Source organism: Solenopsis invicta, chromosome 6 (assembly GCF_016802725.1).
Source record: "Solenopsis invicta isolate M01_SB chromosome 6, UNIL_Sinv_3.0, whole genome shotgun sequence".
In the NCBI taxonomy this organism is placed as follows: Eukaryota; Metazoa; Arthropoda; class Insecta; order Hymenoptera; family Formicidae; genus Solenopsis; species Solenopsis invicta.
This window is the reverse complement of record NC_052669.1, coordinates 12,138,541-12,157,195: the sequence shown is the minus strand read 5'-3', so window position 1 is coordinate 12,157,195 and position 18,655 is coordinate 12,138,541. Positions and strand designations below refer to the sequence as shown.

The 18,655-nt window shown below is 32.4% G+C and overlaps 2 protein-coding genes across 6 annotated transcripts in view; one reads left to right on the top strand and one right to left on the bottom strand.

The window, feature by feature from the left end:
* Positions 1 to 322: 322 nt before the first annotated feature.
* Positions 323 to 1,408, bottom strand: LOC105206194 (lipid storage droplets surface-binding protein 2). The gene has a single exon (XM_011175704.3). The coding sequence runs from the start codon at positions 1,266 to 1,268 to the stop codon at positions 471 to 473; it is 798 nt and encodes a 265-aa protein (XP_011174006.1). The 5' UTR covers positions 1,269 to 1,408; the 3' UTR covers positions 323 to 470.
* Positions 1,409 to 12,588: 11,180 nt separating this feature from the next.
* Positions 12,589 to 18,655, top strand: part of LOC105202859 (RAD50-interacting protein 1) — a 141,699-nt gene continuing 135,632 nt past the window's right edge. For 3 of the 5 annotated variants that reach the window (XM_039450916.1, XM_039450918.1, XM_039450917.1), the window contains exon 1: positions 12,592 to 12,809. The gene's annotated coding sequence lies outside the window, so the exon portion shown is untranslated. Of the gene's footprint in view, positions 12,810 to 18,655 lie in introns of all 5 variants that reach the window. The other 2 variants (XM_039450920.1, XM_039450919.1) reach the window with 2 other exon arrangements.

Genomic DNA, 18,655 nt, shown 5'->3' with positions numbered 1-18,655 from the left:
CTTTATAAGCTAATTTAGCCTCTTATGAATGTCGTTGTTTTAATCTATTGAGCTTTTAGATCACTTAACTATACATTATTATATATTTAAGATAATAACAACATTAATATTCAAAGCTAATAATAAATATGTAAAAGTTGAGGTTACAATGCAATTAACTAATAACTTATCCAAAAAATGGTACAGGAATGTGTTTCTCCTTTACACTTTTATATTTGGTTGATTTACAACCATTTATAAAACAATATACTACCGTTGTATTATATCACTCAATCGCACAAAGGTTTATTACTGTCGCGTATAAAAGCACACGTGCCGAGTCATTGCAAATAATAATTATATGCGCATAATTATTAAAAATAAATATAAACAATTATTTCCAGATGATAAATACAAATGATATTCATTTCGATGATTTAAATAACCATAAGTGGAGAAATTTTGAGAAAAGTAGGAAGGAAACGGTGCTTTTACTCGCTCTTTTCCTTTTCTTCTTGTGATTCTTGCTTTTTTTCGGCATTAACTTGTGGCTTTTCGTTGACAGTGTGAAGATACTTCGTGAGTCGAAGGAACTCGACTAAACTGTTGACGTAAGCTTTCAATAAACCATCCTTCTTAATTATATCCAGATGGTTTATTATGTTTAGATACACGCATCGAGCAGCTTTATTGGACAGGTGACCGACGGTTTGTAAAGTATGGAGCAGCTTGTCCTCTTCAGGTGTATTTATCGGTTCATCAGCTAACGGCTTTTCTTCTTCTGTTGCGGGGAAATATCTATCAATGAGTTTATCAACAGCAACGGCCGTGCTATCTATACCTCTCACGGCCACACTGCCATAATGTGTATCAAGTATATGATTGGCCGTATTCCAGCTGATGTCTCGCAAATTCGTCGCTTGTATGAGAATCAAATCGTTTACTTGCGAAATTCTCGATACTGCTTTCTCTAAAATCTGTGCAGGTTTCTCTTTCATCAGCGGCACTTTTTCTTCAATTTTATCAAGACCAAAGCATAATGTATTATTGACGAAATTTATAGGACTCTCAAGTCTTTTCGCGATAGGCATGGCAATAGGCATTGCTTGTCTCGTCGCGATGCTTACGGACGATTCCGCAGTACTTAAAGCCCAGTGCATTAACTGGTGCGATTCCTTTACCCTCGAATACGTCTCTGCAGATTTAGCGAGTGCCAACTCAACGATGGGTAATTCCAATACGCGGTCGAAGACTTTTAGATGGGGAAGTTGAGCCACCTCCGTCGCCATGCTTCCGGACAAGTTTATCACGCGTACGCCGAAAATATAATATGGTCTCGAACGGAGCCGCTACGCTGATCAGCAGATAATTCCTCACTGGCGTGACTCTCGAACACGTCTGATACCTCGGCACGAATGCTCACGCCACACGCCACACCATATGTTATTTTATACTGGAAATCGTCGTTTAGGAGATGGGAACGCTGTAGATATTTCTTACAGCCTAAAAGAGCCAACTAGCAGTCCATATTTATATAGTCAAAGGCCAGTACCATTGCCCGTACGGTAGCAAGTAAGAAAATCCAGTTAGAAATCCAGTAAGAAAAAACGTATCGTCTGCGGCAAGCTTAAGTGTACACCCATGGAATTTGGTCGTTACGTTAATCATGAACTGTAAGTATGTAAAAAGATAGTTCTTAGTTTGGAAAATTTCCCCATGGACAGAATCAAATTCCATGAGTGTACAACTGTTGCAATAATTTCATCCATCTCATCTATCTCATCTATATTTAAGCGTGCCGCTTCTATGAAACAAATTTCAGTTGCTCAGCTCGTACGAAAACTCGCACCGTGTGAAGCCACGGCCAGTAGCACTGCCAGTACTATTGCTCGTACGGTAGCAAGTAAGAAAATCCAGGTAGAAATCCAGTAAGAAAAAACGTATCGTCGGCAGGCTTAATCCAACTTCATTTGCGGCGAGAAGGTTCCGATAGCGCACAGTACTATTGCACACAAGCCACTCACAACCACTCATAGCGTTTGAACAGAAGAATATCACTAGGCACCAGCCGCTGTGATTGGCTGTGTGCAATAGTACTGTGCGCTATCGGAACCTTTCCATTTGCGGCAACGCAGGAAGATTCAGAAGACCCTAGATCTGGTTCTTTCTGAACTGCCATGTTGTCGCGCGCGACATTTGCCGCGTCCATCAATAGGCCTAGTTTACACCGAGTACTTGATACACGTACTAATTAGTAATTTTCTATTAAATTATCTTAATTTCGGCAATAAATTTAAAGAATAATATACTAAGCTGGTACAATATAAATCGAGATAATTAAATATATGTATCATGTATACATTCATCGTCGAAAGTAAGATAATTTAATAGAAAGTTACGAGTTAGTACGCGTATCAAGTGCTCGGTGTAAACTAGGCCATAGGCACCTTTCTAGCTACGACACAAGTTGACATTGGGTGCTTTCCAGCTACGACACAAATCGACACTGTGTAACACAGTGTCCATTAGTGTAAAAGAGAAAATTTTAGTTGTTTCACTCACACTAATGGACACTGTGTTACACAGTGTCGACTTGTGTCGTAGCTGGAAAGCACCCATTGTGTTACACAGTGTCTATTAGTGTAAAAGAGAAAATTTTAGTTGTCTTACTCATACTAATGGACACTGTGTTAAGCCCAAATCACACCTAGCGATTGACGATTGGCGATTACTTTTCAATCAATTAGAGCAAAGCAGCCACCGACTGCTTTGCTCTGATTGGTTTAAAAAGTAATTGCCAATCGTCAATCGCAATTGTCAATCTCTAGTGTGATTTTTACACACTAGATTTGTTTGTTTTGTCTGTCCTGGGTCTATTTCAGAGCAGACCTAAGCAGACCTGGGTATCTTTGGATTAAGATAGAGAAAGTTCGGAAGTGGCTTGTAGAACAAGAAGTGAACTACTGATATTGCTGTGAACGACTCATCTGAGGGTGCCGTCACATGGGGCGTAACTTGGGTAAGCTTAACTTGCGCCAACCAATGATATCGTTTAACTGGAACATTAGCTTCCGCCTAGTTACTTTACGCTTTTTACGTTATTATCGTTACGTCGAATCCAATTTCCTGCGTAAGAAACGCTGTGTATACATGAATTGGTAACACATGTATTACTTAAATAAGCAGAACAAAATTGAAAGATAGATGATGATATCAGGGTAAATTAAGAAACAGTTTTATATTAAATTTATTATTTATAATAACTATTCTGTAATAACATTCTGTCATATTCAATTTTCTTGCGAAATGTTGATACAAAATTTTAAGGTTATAGGCCGGTATTCATAGTCGAGTCTTATTTCAAGATTGTCTTAAGCAACGTCTTAAGATGCTTATACGGCTCTCTGATTGGTTGATGGCATCTTAAGGTGATACTTAAGGCAATCTTAAATATAAGAATCGACTATGAACACCGGCCAATAGTTTTATATTAATAGATATGTCCGTGTTGCTTGAATTTCTTGCATGTAAAATGCTTTCTTTTTCTTAAATGCCTAACATATATTTATTTTGTTTTAAATATATAAATTTTTGAAAATTACAAAAAACAGGAATATATGCCCGCACAGGTTAGATTCGCACATAGATGATTCACACATACTAGTGTGCAGAGTATCAGTTCCACATAAAGCGTATTTTCCGAGACGCGTAAATTACAAAAACCAATCGTAAATTTGTTTAGCATTTCTGTTAGAGAGTACAAGAGAAACCCTAATCAGCAATTGGTTGCATTAGATACGCTTTTCTTGAAAATCCGCGAAATACGCTTCATGTGAAAGATGGCTTTAAAATGGCGTAACATATTTCAATAAGTTACTAGAATACGCAAATTACGCTACGCAAGTTACGCCCCATGTGACGGCATCCTGAAGGTGCCGTCACATGGGGCGTAACTTGCGTAAGCGTAACTTGCACCGATCAATGAGGGTGCCGTCACATGGGGCGTAACTTGCGTAAGCGTAACTTGCGCCGACCAATGATATTGTTTTACTGGAACATTAGCTTCCGCCTAGTTACTTTACGCTTTTTACGTTATTATCGTTACGTCGAATCCAATTTCTGCGTAAGAAACGCTGTATACATGTAGTAATACATGTATTGGTAATACATGTATTACTTAAATAAGCAGAACAAAATTGAAAGATAGATAATGATATCAGGGTAAATTAAGAAACAGTTTTATATCAAATTTATTATTTATAATAGCTATTCTGTAATAACATTCTGTCATGTCCAACCTTCTTGCAATATGTTGATACAAAATTTTAAGGTTATAGTTGTACATTAATAGATATGTCCGTGTTGCTTGAATTTCTTTCATGTAAAATGCTTTTTTTTTCTTAAATGCCTAACATATATTTATTTTGTTTTAAATATAAATTTTAAAATTTTAAAATTAAAAAAAAAAAAATTTTAAACAATTACAAGTAACAGGAATGTATGCCCGCACAGATTAGATTCGCACATAGATGATTCACACATACTAGGGTGCAGAGTATCAATTCCACATGAGACGTACTTTCCGAGACGCGTAAATTACAAAAACCAATCGTAAATTTGTTTAGCATTTCTATTAGAGAGTACAAGAGAAATTCTAACCAGCAATTGGTTGCATTAGATACGCATTTCTTGAAATTCCGCGAAATACGCTTCATGTGAAAGAAGGCTTTTAAAATGACGTAACGTATTTTAGAAGTTACTAGAATACGCAAATTACGCTACGCAAGTTACGCCCCATGTGACGGCACCCTGATATCGTTTACTGGAACATCAGCTTCCGCCTAGTTACTTTACGCTTTTTACGTTATTAGGCTTGTTCGTGTTGCTGCCCTTTTTGAATTAATTTCTTTGGTGTCTCTCTCTTTCTTACGATCGAATATATATTTAGGTCTGTTCGAGTTGCTTAAAATCCCTAAAAATTTCTGCACTCGAAATGAGATAAATATATATTCGATCGTAAGAAAGAGAGAGACAACAAAGAAATTAATTCAAAAAGGGCAGCAACACGAACAGGCCTTTTATGGGTGCCGTCACATGGGGCGTAACTTGCGTAGCGTAATTTGCGTATTCTAGTAACTTCTAAATCAAATTCCATGAGTGTATAGTCGCTTTCATTATAGTTGCGACACTTTTTTTTAGATGCATTTCTGAACGCGCAACTATAACGAGAGATGAGAACGACTGTAATTGCGGAGGTTAGCGCAAAATGTCAAACGTTGATATACAAGGTGTCACAAAGAAAATTTGGGCACCTTGGAGGAAATATAAGATAAGTATACTCGCAAATATTTTTCAAATAGAGTTTATAAAAAAATATTCGCACATTTTTCGTATAGGATCGGCTTTGGTCTAATTGAGCTTTATATATTCGTCATTATAGCAACGATGAGCTGAGATGCTTAGATGTAGTTAAATAAATTATAACTACAATAAATATAAAAAATTAAAATTTTAAATATTTGTTACAGTTATAATTATAATTTATTTAACTACATCTAAGCATCTCAGATCATCGTTGTTGTAACAACGAATTTATAAAGCTCAATTAGACCAAAGTCGATACGGAAAATGTGTTATTTATTAATTAAAGCTAACTTTTTCTTATTTTTAGAAGAAGTAGAAGATACAAGGATGATATTGAAAGAAAGGTAAATAAGATTTTAGTTTAATTACGTAAGACGTAAGAAAAATTTTGTAATGAATATACAATTTATTATTTGCATAGGTATCACTTTCTGGTCCATTGATGCAACAAGCACGCAACATTTTGAAACAGATGGATGGTAAAGTGATGAAGAATGAATTTGATATTCAAATTCTTGATTTATTGGCGAGTTCTTGGCCAGACAGACTACCAGTTGAGAAAAGCTGGAACTATTGAAGGTAATATTATTTTAAAGTATGCGGCTCTTTATATTTTATTATAATATTTATCTATTGCATTATTTCTTAAAAGGATATGAAGACTGGTTTATTAGAAGAAGGGAAAGCTATCTTACTCACGAAAATGTCTTTGGAAGAAGGGAAGCCAGATCCTGTCACATAGGGCCAGTTTCACAACTTAGTTTAACCGGAGTTTAAACCTTTAAACTTGGTTTACGGAAAATATTGTGTCCCATAACTGTCTTAAACCTCGGTTAACGTTGTTAAACTGCGGTTAAAGTTGAACGGCGAAATTCGGGCGTTTAAGGTCGATAACCGAGGTTTAATACTGCAGCGCCACTGCTTTCAGTAATCTTTCGAGTATTGTACTTCATGGCTGATATCTCCACGGAATTGTAAAAAGGTTATGTTGCAAGATATGGCTCTGGAATATATGTTATCGTCATCTAACGATGAAGATTTTGTGCAAATAATAAATCGACGCCCGAGAATAATTAGAAGACGACCGTCATATTTTGAAGAATTTGAAGAATTTGATGACATTGATTTTTATGCTCGATTTCGCTTAACCAAGGAATCTGTTACTGCAGTCTTAAGAGAAATCAAAGAAGAAATTTCTCATAAAACAGAACAGTAAAAATAGTTTTGTAATATTATTAAATTAGTACTTATAGATTACATACTATAATTACGATGACCATATATGTGTTTTTCCAAAGAACAGCTTTTTTTTATTTCGAGTGGCTGTCTTTTAGATTTATTTATTTTTTTCAAAACTCAATTTTGTCTTTTATTCTAATCTGTTGTTCTTTATTTTATGAGAAATTTTTTTCTAATTAGTGTTCCAATGTTTAATGTACTTAATAAAGTGTAAATTTTTACAGTAACAATTGAATTTAATTGTTTAGTTCAAACTGATTTGGAAACATGTAAGAAGAAAACTTTAAAACTTTTAAATTTGTTCATTATTTTTTGCTTTGGTGTATAGAACCTGTAATATCTCATTCCCTACTCTTCGGTAACAACCAATCACACTACTTGTTCTAGAAGAAAGATAAGTCTGTTGAAGTTTCTTTGCATAGATTATAGGTTTACGTAACCTAGAGTTAAAATCTGGTTGTGAAACGCGATAGAAGTTTAACCGTGGCGTTAAACTTGACGGTAGTTCAACTAAGCTCGGATTAAACCCAAAGTTGTGAAACTGGGCCGTAGAGGATAAAATATTCGTTGCACCACCGAACTTATGACAAGTGATTTATTTATTCCAATTATGTTTGTACCCATTGCTTGTGCGACAGCATTGAAAATATTACATTCTCCATGGAGGTAAAAAATGATTATTTCAGTGTAATTTTTAGCTTTATATATGTATACATAAATCTTTTCCATAACAATAACTGTATTACGTCCATTTGGTATTAAATCTCGCACATTGTTGACGCCAAATTAATTCACCTAGAAACAACGCATGTATAGTTAGAAAAAAAAATATATATATATATATTTTTCTCCTTGTATCTTCTACTTCTTCTAAAAATAAGAAAAAGTTAGCTTTAATTAATAAATAACACATTTTCCGTATCGACTTTGGTCTAATTGAGCTTTATAAATTCGTTGTTACAACAATGATGATCTGAGATGCTTAGATGTAGTTAAATAAATTATAATTATAACTGTAACAAATATTTAAAATTTTAATTTTTTATATTTATTGTAGTTATAATTTATTTAACTACATCTAAGCATCTCAGCTCATCGTTGCTGTAATGACGAATATGTAAAGCTCAATTAGACCAAAGCCGATCCTATACGAAAAATGTGCGAATATTTTTTTATAAACTCTATTTGAAAAATATTTGCGAGTATACTTATCTTATATTTCCTCCAAGGTGCCCAAATTTTCTTTGTGACACCTTGTATATCAACGTTTGACATTTCGCGCTAACCTCCGCAATTACAGTCGTTCTCATCTCTCGTTATAGTTGCGCGTTCAGAAATGCATCTAAAAAAAAGTGTCGCAACTATAATGAAAACGACTGTACACCCAAGGACTTTGATTCTGTCCATGGGGAAATTTTCCAAACTGAGAAGTCACCATTTTCTACATACTCGCAGTTCATGATTAATGAAACAACTAGAGCTTATTGGCTGTTACGGTAATCATAAACTGTAAGTATGTAGAAAGATAGCGACTTTTCAGTTTGAAAAATTTCCCCATGGACAGAATCAAAGTCCTTGGGTGTACAATTAAGGACCTTGATTCTGTCCATGGGGATATTTTCTAAACTGAGAAGTCACCACTTTCTACATACTCGCAGTTCATGATTAATGAAACGACTAGAGCTTATTGGTCGTTACGTTAATCATGAACTGTAAGTATGTAGAAAGATAGCAACTTTTCAGTTTGAAAAATTGGATTCGACGTAACGATAATGGCCGAGTTTGCACCGAACACTTGACACACGTACTAACTCGTAACTTTTTATTAATTTATCTTACTTTCGACGATGCGTGAATACATGATACATATATTTAATTATCTAGATTCATATTGTACCAACTTAATATACTATTTTTTTAATTTATTGCCGAAATTAAGATAATTTAATAGAAAATTACTAGTTAGTACGCGTATCAAGTGCTCGGTGTAAACTAGGCCAATGACCTAGTTTACACCGAACACTTGACACGCCTACTAACAAGTAACTTTCTATTAAATTGTCTTAATTTCGACAAGACGTGTAAATGTATACGTGATATCTATATTGAATTAATTTTCTTGATTCATATTGTACCAGCTTAATATACTATTCATTAAATTTATTATCGAAATGAAGATAATTGAATAGAAAGTTACTAAATATTACGGGTATCAAGTATTCGGTGTAAACAAAGACAATGGCCTAGTTTTCACCGAGCACTTGATACGCGTACTAACTCGTAACTTTCTATTAATTTATTTTACTGTCGACAATGCGTGTATACATAATACATATATTTAATTATCTTGATTCATATTGTACCAACTTAATATACTATTTTTTAAATTTATTGCCGAAATTAAGATAATTTAATAGAAAATTACTAGTTAGTACCTTAGTACGCGTATCAAGTGCTTGGTGTAAACAAGGTCAATAACGTAAAAAGCGTAAAGTAACTAGGAGGAAGCAGATGTTCCAGTAAGGGTGCCGTCACATGGGGCATAACCATGGTGGAAGGGATAGCATGGCGTGTGCAGTTCGGCTAAACCACGCCCACTTTTGCTCTGCAAGGGTTACAGTTGATAAGACAGCCAACTGTGAAAAGTAAAATTATTTAGTGTCAGCCTGTTGGTATGCTGGATCTACCTTCTTTGTTTCACACATGTTAGTTTCTCTTTCTATCCTTGTATGTATATTTCCATGGCTCGATTTACATACGTCAGAAGGAAGGTGTGATTTGCATGTAAGTGATATTTTTTAATATTTTACAATTGAACAAGTTTGTTGTTATATCAAAATTAAATATTAAATTGGAAAGACTTAATGATAAGACAAGCAAATACAGTTATTTTTGTTCAGTTAAATTCTGAGCGTCCTCATTATTGTATCGATTTTTAGCAATAAAAAGTAACTAGGTAAAAATTAAATAAGTAAATAAATAAATAAATAAAAAATAAAAAACAATAAAATTAAACCTAAAAAACATATAAAAATATAATAATACGAAAAGTCTTGTAGTTGTTAAAAAAAAATATATATATATTAACAATAGACGCCATAAAGCAGATATGGATGGGGCGCGTGTATAGCAATATAGATATTTTTAGTTTATTTCTGAAAAATGTGTCTTCGAACTATAACTTCACCATACATGTTTGAATTTGTTGTTAAATATGCTATAAGTTTTGATATAAAGTAAATTTTAAATTTTTCAGAAATTTAGAAGAGAAGGAGAATTTCGAGAAAAATAACATTAAAAAAATCTAAACAAAGTGTTATAAAATACGTAGAAATATATAAAACTTTTATTTAAAACTTTTTTTTATATTTTTTACCATTTCGACGGTATTACTTCAGAAATTAAAAAATCAATTTATTTCAAGAGTGTGTTTTATCCTCTTGACAATCATATGGGCCCGTTGTTATACATATAAAAATACGTGTCCCACATTTTTATCTGTATTACAACATATTAAAGGCTTGTCAATTTCTTGCACACTCTTACGCTGTTTCCTATTTCTTTCACACGTGTTCTTACGATGAAAAGGAAATGGAGGAAACTAACCGAATGAACCGAATCTTCGACTTCGGTCAAAAATTAGTGTAACACTTCACGTGCATAACTGTTCCCGATAGAAAGAGAAGCAGATACTTGAATGAGTGCATGAAACAAGGATAGATGACTCAGCATACCAACAGGCTGACGCTAAATAATTTTGCTTTTCACAGTTGGCTGTCTTATTAACTATAACCCACCGATAAACGAAGAGGGCAAATTTTTAGAGAGAGACACGCGCGATCTGCACACACCATGTTATCCTTCCACCATGGGCATAACTAGAGTTGGTATAAAGAGAGTTGCGACAATGTATGTGCCTAATGCTGATTGGCTCCGCCATTAAGGGGGAAATTTCCGGTTAGCTATCAGTTAGGTTAGGTAGATTAAATAGAGCTGTACACACCGAGTTCCTTGGACTGTCGTTTTATCTTTGTTGTTCACTGAATGTTAAACAAGGATAAAATGATACTCGGAAGAACTTGGTGTGTATTCCCGAACGCAGCCTAATCATCTTTGGTTGAAGAGTGTGTTTACGTGTGTCAGTTGATACAAACTCTTTTGCAACCTTTTTGCAACTCTAGAAAGAATATTAATTCTGAAAAGAATATTAATTACACAAGTGTAATTTTTGTCAATATTTTTTTAAAGCCAAAAAGTTAACTTTTTCTTAATAAATAATAAAAATAATGATATACAAATATAATCTCAAATTGTTTTAAAAATTTATCTATTTTTTTATTTCTTATTGTTAACATTTTATTTATTATTCCAATATTATTGTCATGTTATATGTAGACTAATGAATAATATTAAAGAAAATATGTTAAATAGTCTTTCTGTACACATTGTTTAGTAAGATGATACATTGTGCAGCAGAAGAATGTCAAAACACTTTAATGTAATAATTATTTTTTTATTAACATATAATTTTTCTTTTAAACATTTTTTTTATATAACAATTTACGAGAAATTTAAGATGATTGAGTTAAGTATTTGATCCTGGTATATTTATAAAACTAATTTTTTCTTAGCATAATTCATCTTTCTGCTACATAAAATAAAAATCTCCTTAAAATAATCTTTTTAAATTATATAATTCTAATTGTAAGTCGTAGAACTCAAAATGTAAAAAACTTATATATATTTAAAAAAAGTAATGATTATTTAAAGTTAAAATTTTGTTTCATTGTTATTGAGAGCTTTCCAGCAACAAAACATAGTCATACACTGTGTGACACAGTATTACACAATATCAACTCGTAAAACACTGCTTCTATCAAAGCTAGATGTATTCGACCTCTCATGAATAAATAATATCGATCACTTGACATGGTTTTCAAAATTGTGCAGAAATTAAGGTTAAGAATGTTCGCTGTATACGAAAAAACGGCTCTGTATGATTGTGTCAAAATTAGAAAGCACTGAATTGTATATACAGTGTTACACAGTATTGCTTGCTCATATTTTGAAATTAGCGCTAGGTAGCTATATATTTTCCCCCTTAATAGTGATTTCCGGGTAATTGTCCCAACTCTCTTTATACCAACTCTAGGCATAACTTACGTAGCGTAAAGGGCCTCGCACATGAAATGCATAACGTAACACAAGCACAACATAAGACCGATGGGCCAATGAGCATTCAGCATAAAGTCGCCATATTGATTTACATAAGATTCCCATTGGTCCAGAGGCCTTATGCTACGCTTATGCTCTGTTATGCATTTCATGTGCGAGGCCCTTTAAGCCTGTTCTACAATAGCGTAAACACAAGACCGTAAGGTTGTAAGGCGTGGTTTTAAGAGCTCGTAAGCGAATGAAAAATTTTCATTTCTTACGTTACAACCTTACGGTCTTGTGTTTACTGCTATTGTAGAACAGGCATTAAGCTTTAGTCGTTTCATTAATCATGAACTGCAAGTATGTAGAAAGTAGTGACTTCTTAGTTTGGAAAATTTCCCCATGGACAGCCCTAGGGAAAAAGTTTCATGATTGACCCCAGCGTTTCTTATAGCGTTTTTCATTGAGAAAACTAGTGCGCACTATGGCTGTGTTCCGTTTTTACTGGCAGTACTGAAAATTTATAGTTCACGTCACATATACTATACATTTTCAGTACTGGCAGTTAATATCGGAACACAACCTATATGTGCACTTACTGCAGGTAATTGGGCGTTTCCGTTGGCACCGTCATCGCGCGAACCGAAACGTCCAATTGCCAGCGGCGAATGCACACTCAGTGCGCACTAGTTTTCCCAATGAAAAACGCTATTACGCAGGAAATTGAATTTGACGTAACGTAAAAAGCGTAAAGTAACTAGGCGGAAGCTGATGTTCCAGTAAAACGATATCATTGGTCGGCGCTAGTTACGCTTACGCAAGTTCCGCCCCATGTGACGGCACCCTGAAAGCAAGAAAGAACGTTCCAGTGCAGTCTAGTGCAGGAATAAAAAACAAGCCTAAAATCTTTAACCTATAAGAAAATATTCATATTTATATTTACGTCATGTAACTTGAATCCTATTAAGGTCTAAGACACAGGTTTTGATAGCCAAACTTAAAAAAAATTTATATTTTTATTTAAAAAAAAATTGTTAGGAAAAAGCCTGTTTTTGCTGTGCTTAGGAAAAGTAAGTGAATTATTCTTTATAATTATGAAATGAAGAATTTGATGGTTCTAGTTAAAATTTTGTCACATAACAGAAATACAGAAAATTCCGTTTAAATCGAGTAAACGCGTGGCGTTAGCAATCATTCGCGAAATGGGACGCTATGTTATATGCATTGATGGGTACATAATGTGATACATCAAGTTTTGACATTAAAAATTGTTAAAAATGTAGAATATTTAATAAATGTTTACGGTTTTTCTCTTATATTTTGATACAAATAATCAAGATTTTTTAATGTAAAAAGTTTGAAAAGTAAAAATTGTCTCTTGATGCTAGAAAAAAGGCTAATTATGCAAAACACCCTCACCACCTCCAATTTTGAAGAAATTAGGCTCATTTGACGCGTTTTTGCATGAAATGAACGATTCTGGTAGAAAAGTGTTGAACTGACCCGCAAAGATATCAATCGTTAAAGTTGGCAATTCTACAGGTTAAAAAATCTGATCATCTGGTCCTATTGATTATTATTGCACTGTGCATGTGTCATACTAGAAAAGAGTGCAAAATTTAAAAGTTTACTTTGTTTTAATTATATGAAATATACTTGTATATTTAAAATAAAATAATGTTGAAATGTTTTACCTTATTAAATTGTTGAATCTACTATATACTAAAAATCGATACTTTGTAAAGAAGCAAAGGTCTCTATGCAAGTCTGTTATGAAATAAGATTTTATTAAATTGTTAAAACCTTTTGTTTTTCATGAGTTCATCATATACATAATAAAAATGAAAACTTAGTAAAGATTAATATAGCTTTGATTACACAAAGTTTTGTTGTAAAATAAGATTTTATTAAATTGTTGCTAAAATTTCTTTACTAAATTGATGAGTCTACCATATAGTAACAATGAAAATTTAATTAACAAAATCAAATTAACAAAAACTCTTATGTAAAGTTTTTGTTACCTTTAATTTAACTTTGCATAGAGGTCTCTACTAATCTTTCTCATACAGCACTGAAAAATTGCAGAAATATTACATAAACCTTACATTGAAATATTGTAATATTTTATATGGATATTACGAAATATTTGCAATGTTACTCTAAGTTTGCAACAACATTAAAATATCTGCCCTCAAAAATTATTACAATGTAAGACTACAGTAATCTTATGATGTAATATATTTGTTAAAACGCATTGCTTACAAATATGCAGAATGTTTCAAATTTAATAAGTAAATGAGAATATATAAATATATCCAAGAAAAATAAGAAAAATTTGTTGTAATTATATATTATAAAGTTTACAATTTTTTTGCATCTAAAATTCAAATGCAAAAAAATTGTGAATTTACACAATTGCAACAAACTGTCCTTACATCTTTCTTGAATATCATGATACATATATTCTCAAATATTTATTAAAATCTGAAGTATTCTGTATATTAGGAAATTATTACTAGGGTCAGTCAATATATAAATCCCAAAACTGGATCGAGGCAATAATAATCAAAGCAACTTCCTGAAATTTATTTTACTTTTTGACATATTTACTCTGTACATTCAGATACTTATCCCATTTCTTTACAAGTTCTTGAAAGCCAGTGGCAAAGATGATTTTTAGTTGCTGTTGCAACCAACGTATAACCTCTTGGATTACGGCATTATTAGTTTCAAAATGACAGCCACCTAAATGTTTTTTTAGGGACTCAAACAGATGAAAAGTTTTTTTATCCATTACTAATATCCAGTTGTTGCATTTATTAGCTAAAATAATCCACCATTTATGTGATGACATTTTTGAAATTACTTGATTAAAAAACAACATGTTGGATAAATATTTATGAATAGCTTTGATTTTGAAACTTAACGTATCAACATATTCTGGAATTCTTTAGAATTAACTCCTCAGCTTCATTTTTATTGACACTGTTCAGATCTTTCCCAAAGTACTTAGGATCCATATAATTAGCTAAGAAATGATAGAGTAACTGCCTGATTATGTCTTACTTTTACTTTGTTTGAATATTGCTGTAATTGTTTATTGTTTAATAAATGTTTCCAAAATATGAATGCCTCGGATAAATTTATTTGATCACTTTGCTATTTATCCAAGGCATCTCCCATTATTTTTAACTGTTTTTGCAAGTCTAGTGAATTGGAGTATATGTTAATATTAGAAATTTTATTTTTAATTTGTTTGTAATCAGCATTACTTTCAAATAATACTCATTTTTTGCAACTGTATCTTGATATATGTGATAATTATTTATAAAAGTATCAACACAATCAATTTGTGAGTTTTACTTATGAGGAGTTCTCGAGATGTGCCTCACCGATTTTAATAAAATTTTATGAATGTGTAGTATTCACTCACACCTTTACAGTAGTAAAGCCGTTCGTTACAAAATTTAGGCATTCTCAAGAAAATGACGATTAATTATTTCCAGCATCTATTAGTACCATTACAGAAGAATGATTGTCCTATAAGCGGCGTAGCATGGGGTGTTGGGACGTGGGTATGCGACTGGTATGCTTGGGATCCCAATTTCCGCGGATGAAATTTTTTTTTTATTTAAATCTTATATTTTTTAATTGTTATACATAATTGTTAAACTACTTTTAATTATTTAATATAATTAAATTTAATTATTTTATATATTTCGTAAACAAACGAGCGTCGTAAGATCTAAACCAAAAAAAGACAATAACAAAACTGTTTTACTCGGAGACCGTTGTAGGTATAACGATTTGAAACATTTATTTTGACGTTTTTAAAACAGTCATTGTACATTTTTATTGCAAATATATTTTTTTGTGTTTATGAGAAATTTTAATTTAATTAATAATAGAAGAGCATTTTTACATTCTTTGATTTTTTAAAAATAACATTTTATATTAAATAATTAAAAGCAGTTTAACAATTATGTGTAATAATTAAGAAATATAAGATTTAAATAAACAAATTCTCATCCGCATCTCGAACCTGGGACCTCAAGCATACCAGTCGACGTCCCAACACTTCACGCCACGCCGCTTATGCGACAATCGTTCTTCTGTAATGGTACTAATAGATGCTGGAAATATTTAATCGTTATTTTCTCGAGAATGTCTAAGTTTCGCAATGAATGGCTTTACTACTGTAAAAGTGTGAGTGAATATTACACAACCATAAAATTGTATTAAAATCGGTGAGGCACATCTTGAGATTTCCCCTTGCTACGAGGGGAAATTCACAGCCGGCATTGGTGTACAAAATTTCGGCAGTGGACTGCCGAAAAAAGTAAGCAGTGACCTATAATATTGACGGCATTGTCGTCAGTGGTTGGGGAGTGGTGAGCTCACTTCAGAGTCGGTTTTTCGATCATGGAGTTGAGCACAAAAATTTTTGAATACTTCGGGAAAGCTTTAGAATTCTTGTGCAGGCATTGGCGTATGATAATGGGCACGCGGTAGTGTTCATAATTGCATGGCATTGCCTTAATTTTAATATAGGATTAACGGCATTGTAGGCATTGACTAACAATAAGCATTGTCGGCAGTGTACAAAAATGTCGGCAGTGTTTTACAGCAATGCCAAAATCGGCATTGGTGTACAAAATTTTGGGTTGTGAATTCCCCCTCGCCTTGCTAGTATTGTTTGGCAGTTGGAGCATTTTAGAATTTATTTTTTCTTCTATAAGTCCATGAGGTTGATGATTACGAAAAAACTTTTGAATATCTACGATATGTTTTAATACTGTTTTTGGTGTAAGTTCTTTTTCTAATAAATTTAAATAATGGGCAGAGCACCCATAAGTTATAATACTTGGATATATTTTATGTAAAGATGTTCTTGCTTTAACCATTTTATGTTCATTGTCAGTACAAATAATAAATACTTTTTACCGAATTTCTCTTCACATGTTCTTATTGAATTGATAGCAACTTTCAAACAATAGTCCTCGGTTTTTTTTCCGTTTTGTAATTAATGGTATTTAATAAATAAAAATGTTTGTCTCTGTGAATTGAAGTGGCAATTATTGGATCATTTCTCACGCTCGACCATCTATCCTGTGGAATTGTAATGGGCTTATCTTCCTGCATCAATTTAGATATCATCATAAGGTCAATTTTTTTTGACACGATGTCTAGTAAAGATCCTGATATCTCCTTTCTATTGGGTGGATTATATCATGGACGAAGAAGATTCAAAAATCTTGCAAAAAAGATGGATATTCTACTTTTTTGAATACTATATTTAAAGCATAAAAAGCTCAGCTAAAGTTTCATCAAATTGATTCTTTTGTTGTTTCGTGGTTAGAATTATAAAATCATACAATGTTCTTTTTTGTTTTAGTTTTTTAGGAAAATTGTTAGCGGGGCCTAAGAAGTTTTAACACACATATATATATATGTATATATAATAAGAAAAAATACATATACATAATATTTAATATAACATTTGCTTACTATTTTTAACTGTATTAAAAGGGATAATTTTTAATGGTTCTGTTTTATTTCTTCTTGTAAATTTTGTTACAGATATTGAATGGCTTGAGTTTGAGTCAGTGTCTGAATTGGAATCATTTTTGTTAAACTTACAATTAGTGCATTTCTTTAAATGTGTTTTGATTCTTTCAATTTTTGGACATAACCACAATATTTACATCTTGTTAATGTTTTCTCATTACTTTTTTTCAGTAAATACATGCATCCATTCTAAGCATGTTTTTCTTCCACCTTTCCTTTTTTCACTAATTTCACTATAACTTGCCATCTTGTTGATGTTTAATTTACTACTACAATAAGAAGTTATATACAGGGTGTCTGAAAAATCACGATCAATATTTCGGGACGCATGATTCAGGAAAAAAGAAGGAAAAAAAGCCATATAAACATAGGTCCGGAAATAAGTCGTTTCTGAGTTATAGCCACTTTTACGTTAAAAAAAAATTGTATTTTATATTCCGCGTGGCATCTCTTTTAAATTTTTTATTAAATTCCTAACTTTTAATTTTTTGTTTATAATTATTTACAAACACACGTCCAAAAATATTGCTGACTTAAGACAAAGAATTAATGGATTTCAAGAAATAAGGACGGATCCAAATCTTTTTCAAAGATTTTGAAATTCCTTTGATAAGAGAATAAGGACATTCGTGCTGAAGGTGATCATTTTAAACAGCTTATTTAATTCTATTTAAATACCTATTTATATTTATCCTTGAGAGATAATGTATTTACAAATATCAAAAGATTAAAAAAAAATTAAAAAAATAAAAGTTATTAATTAAAAAAAATAAAATTAAAAAATTAAAAATATAAGCAATAAAAATTGAAAAATTAGGAATTTAATAAAAAATTTAAAAAGGGATGCGACGCGGAATATAAAATACAATTTTTTAAATATAAAAGTGGCTATAACTCGAGAACGACTTATTTGCGGATCTATGTTTATATAGCTTTTTTTCCTTTCGGGGTCCCGAATCACGTCCCGAAATATTTTGGGTCGCGATTTTTCAGACACCATGTATAGAGTTTTATTTGCTATTATAAATATTATCTTGTGCACATAGAACACATAAGTCGAGTTGTGTAATGTTTATAAGTTGTCAACACGAACTTGTGTGGCGTTCGTAAACTAACGCCACACAATGTCGCGTTGACATAACCTATAAACGCCACTGTGCTGCCAACTAAACTAAAAAAGCTAACAGTACTTAATACAGTTACGGATTTTATAAAACACAGATTTAACCGGGCAAAACTGGGTAAAACCGGTTATAATCAAGTGGATTTAATTTGAAAAATTTGGGTTTTTGCCAGCCTTGATTAGGGAAGGAATACATCTCCAAACGTGAATTCCATCAACTTTACT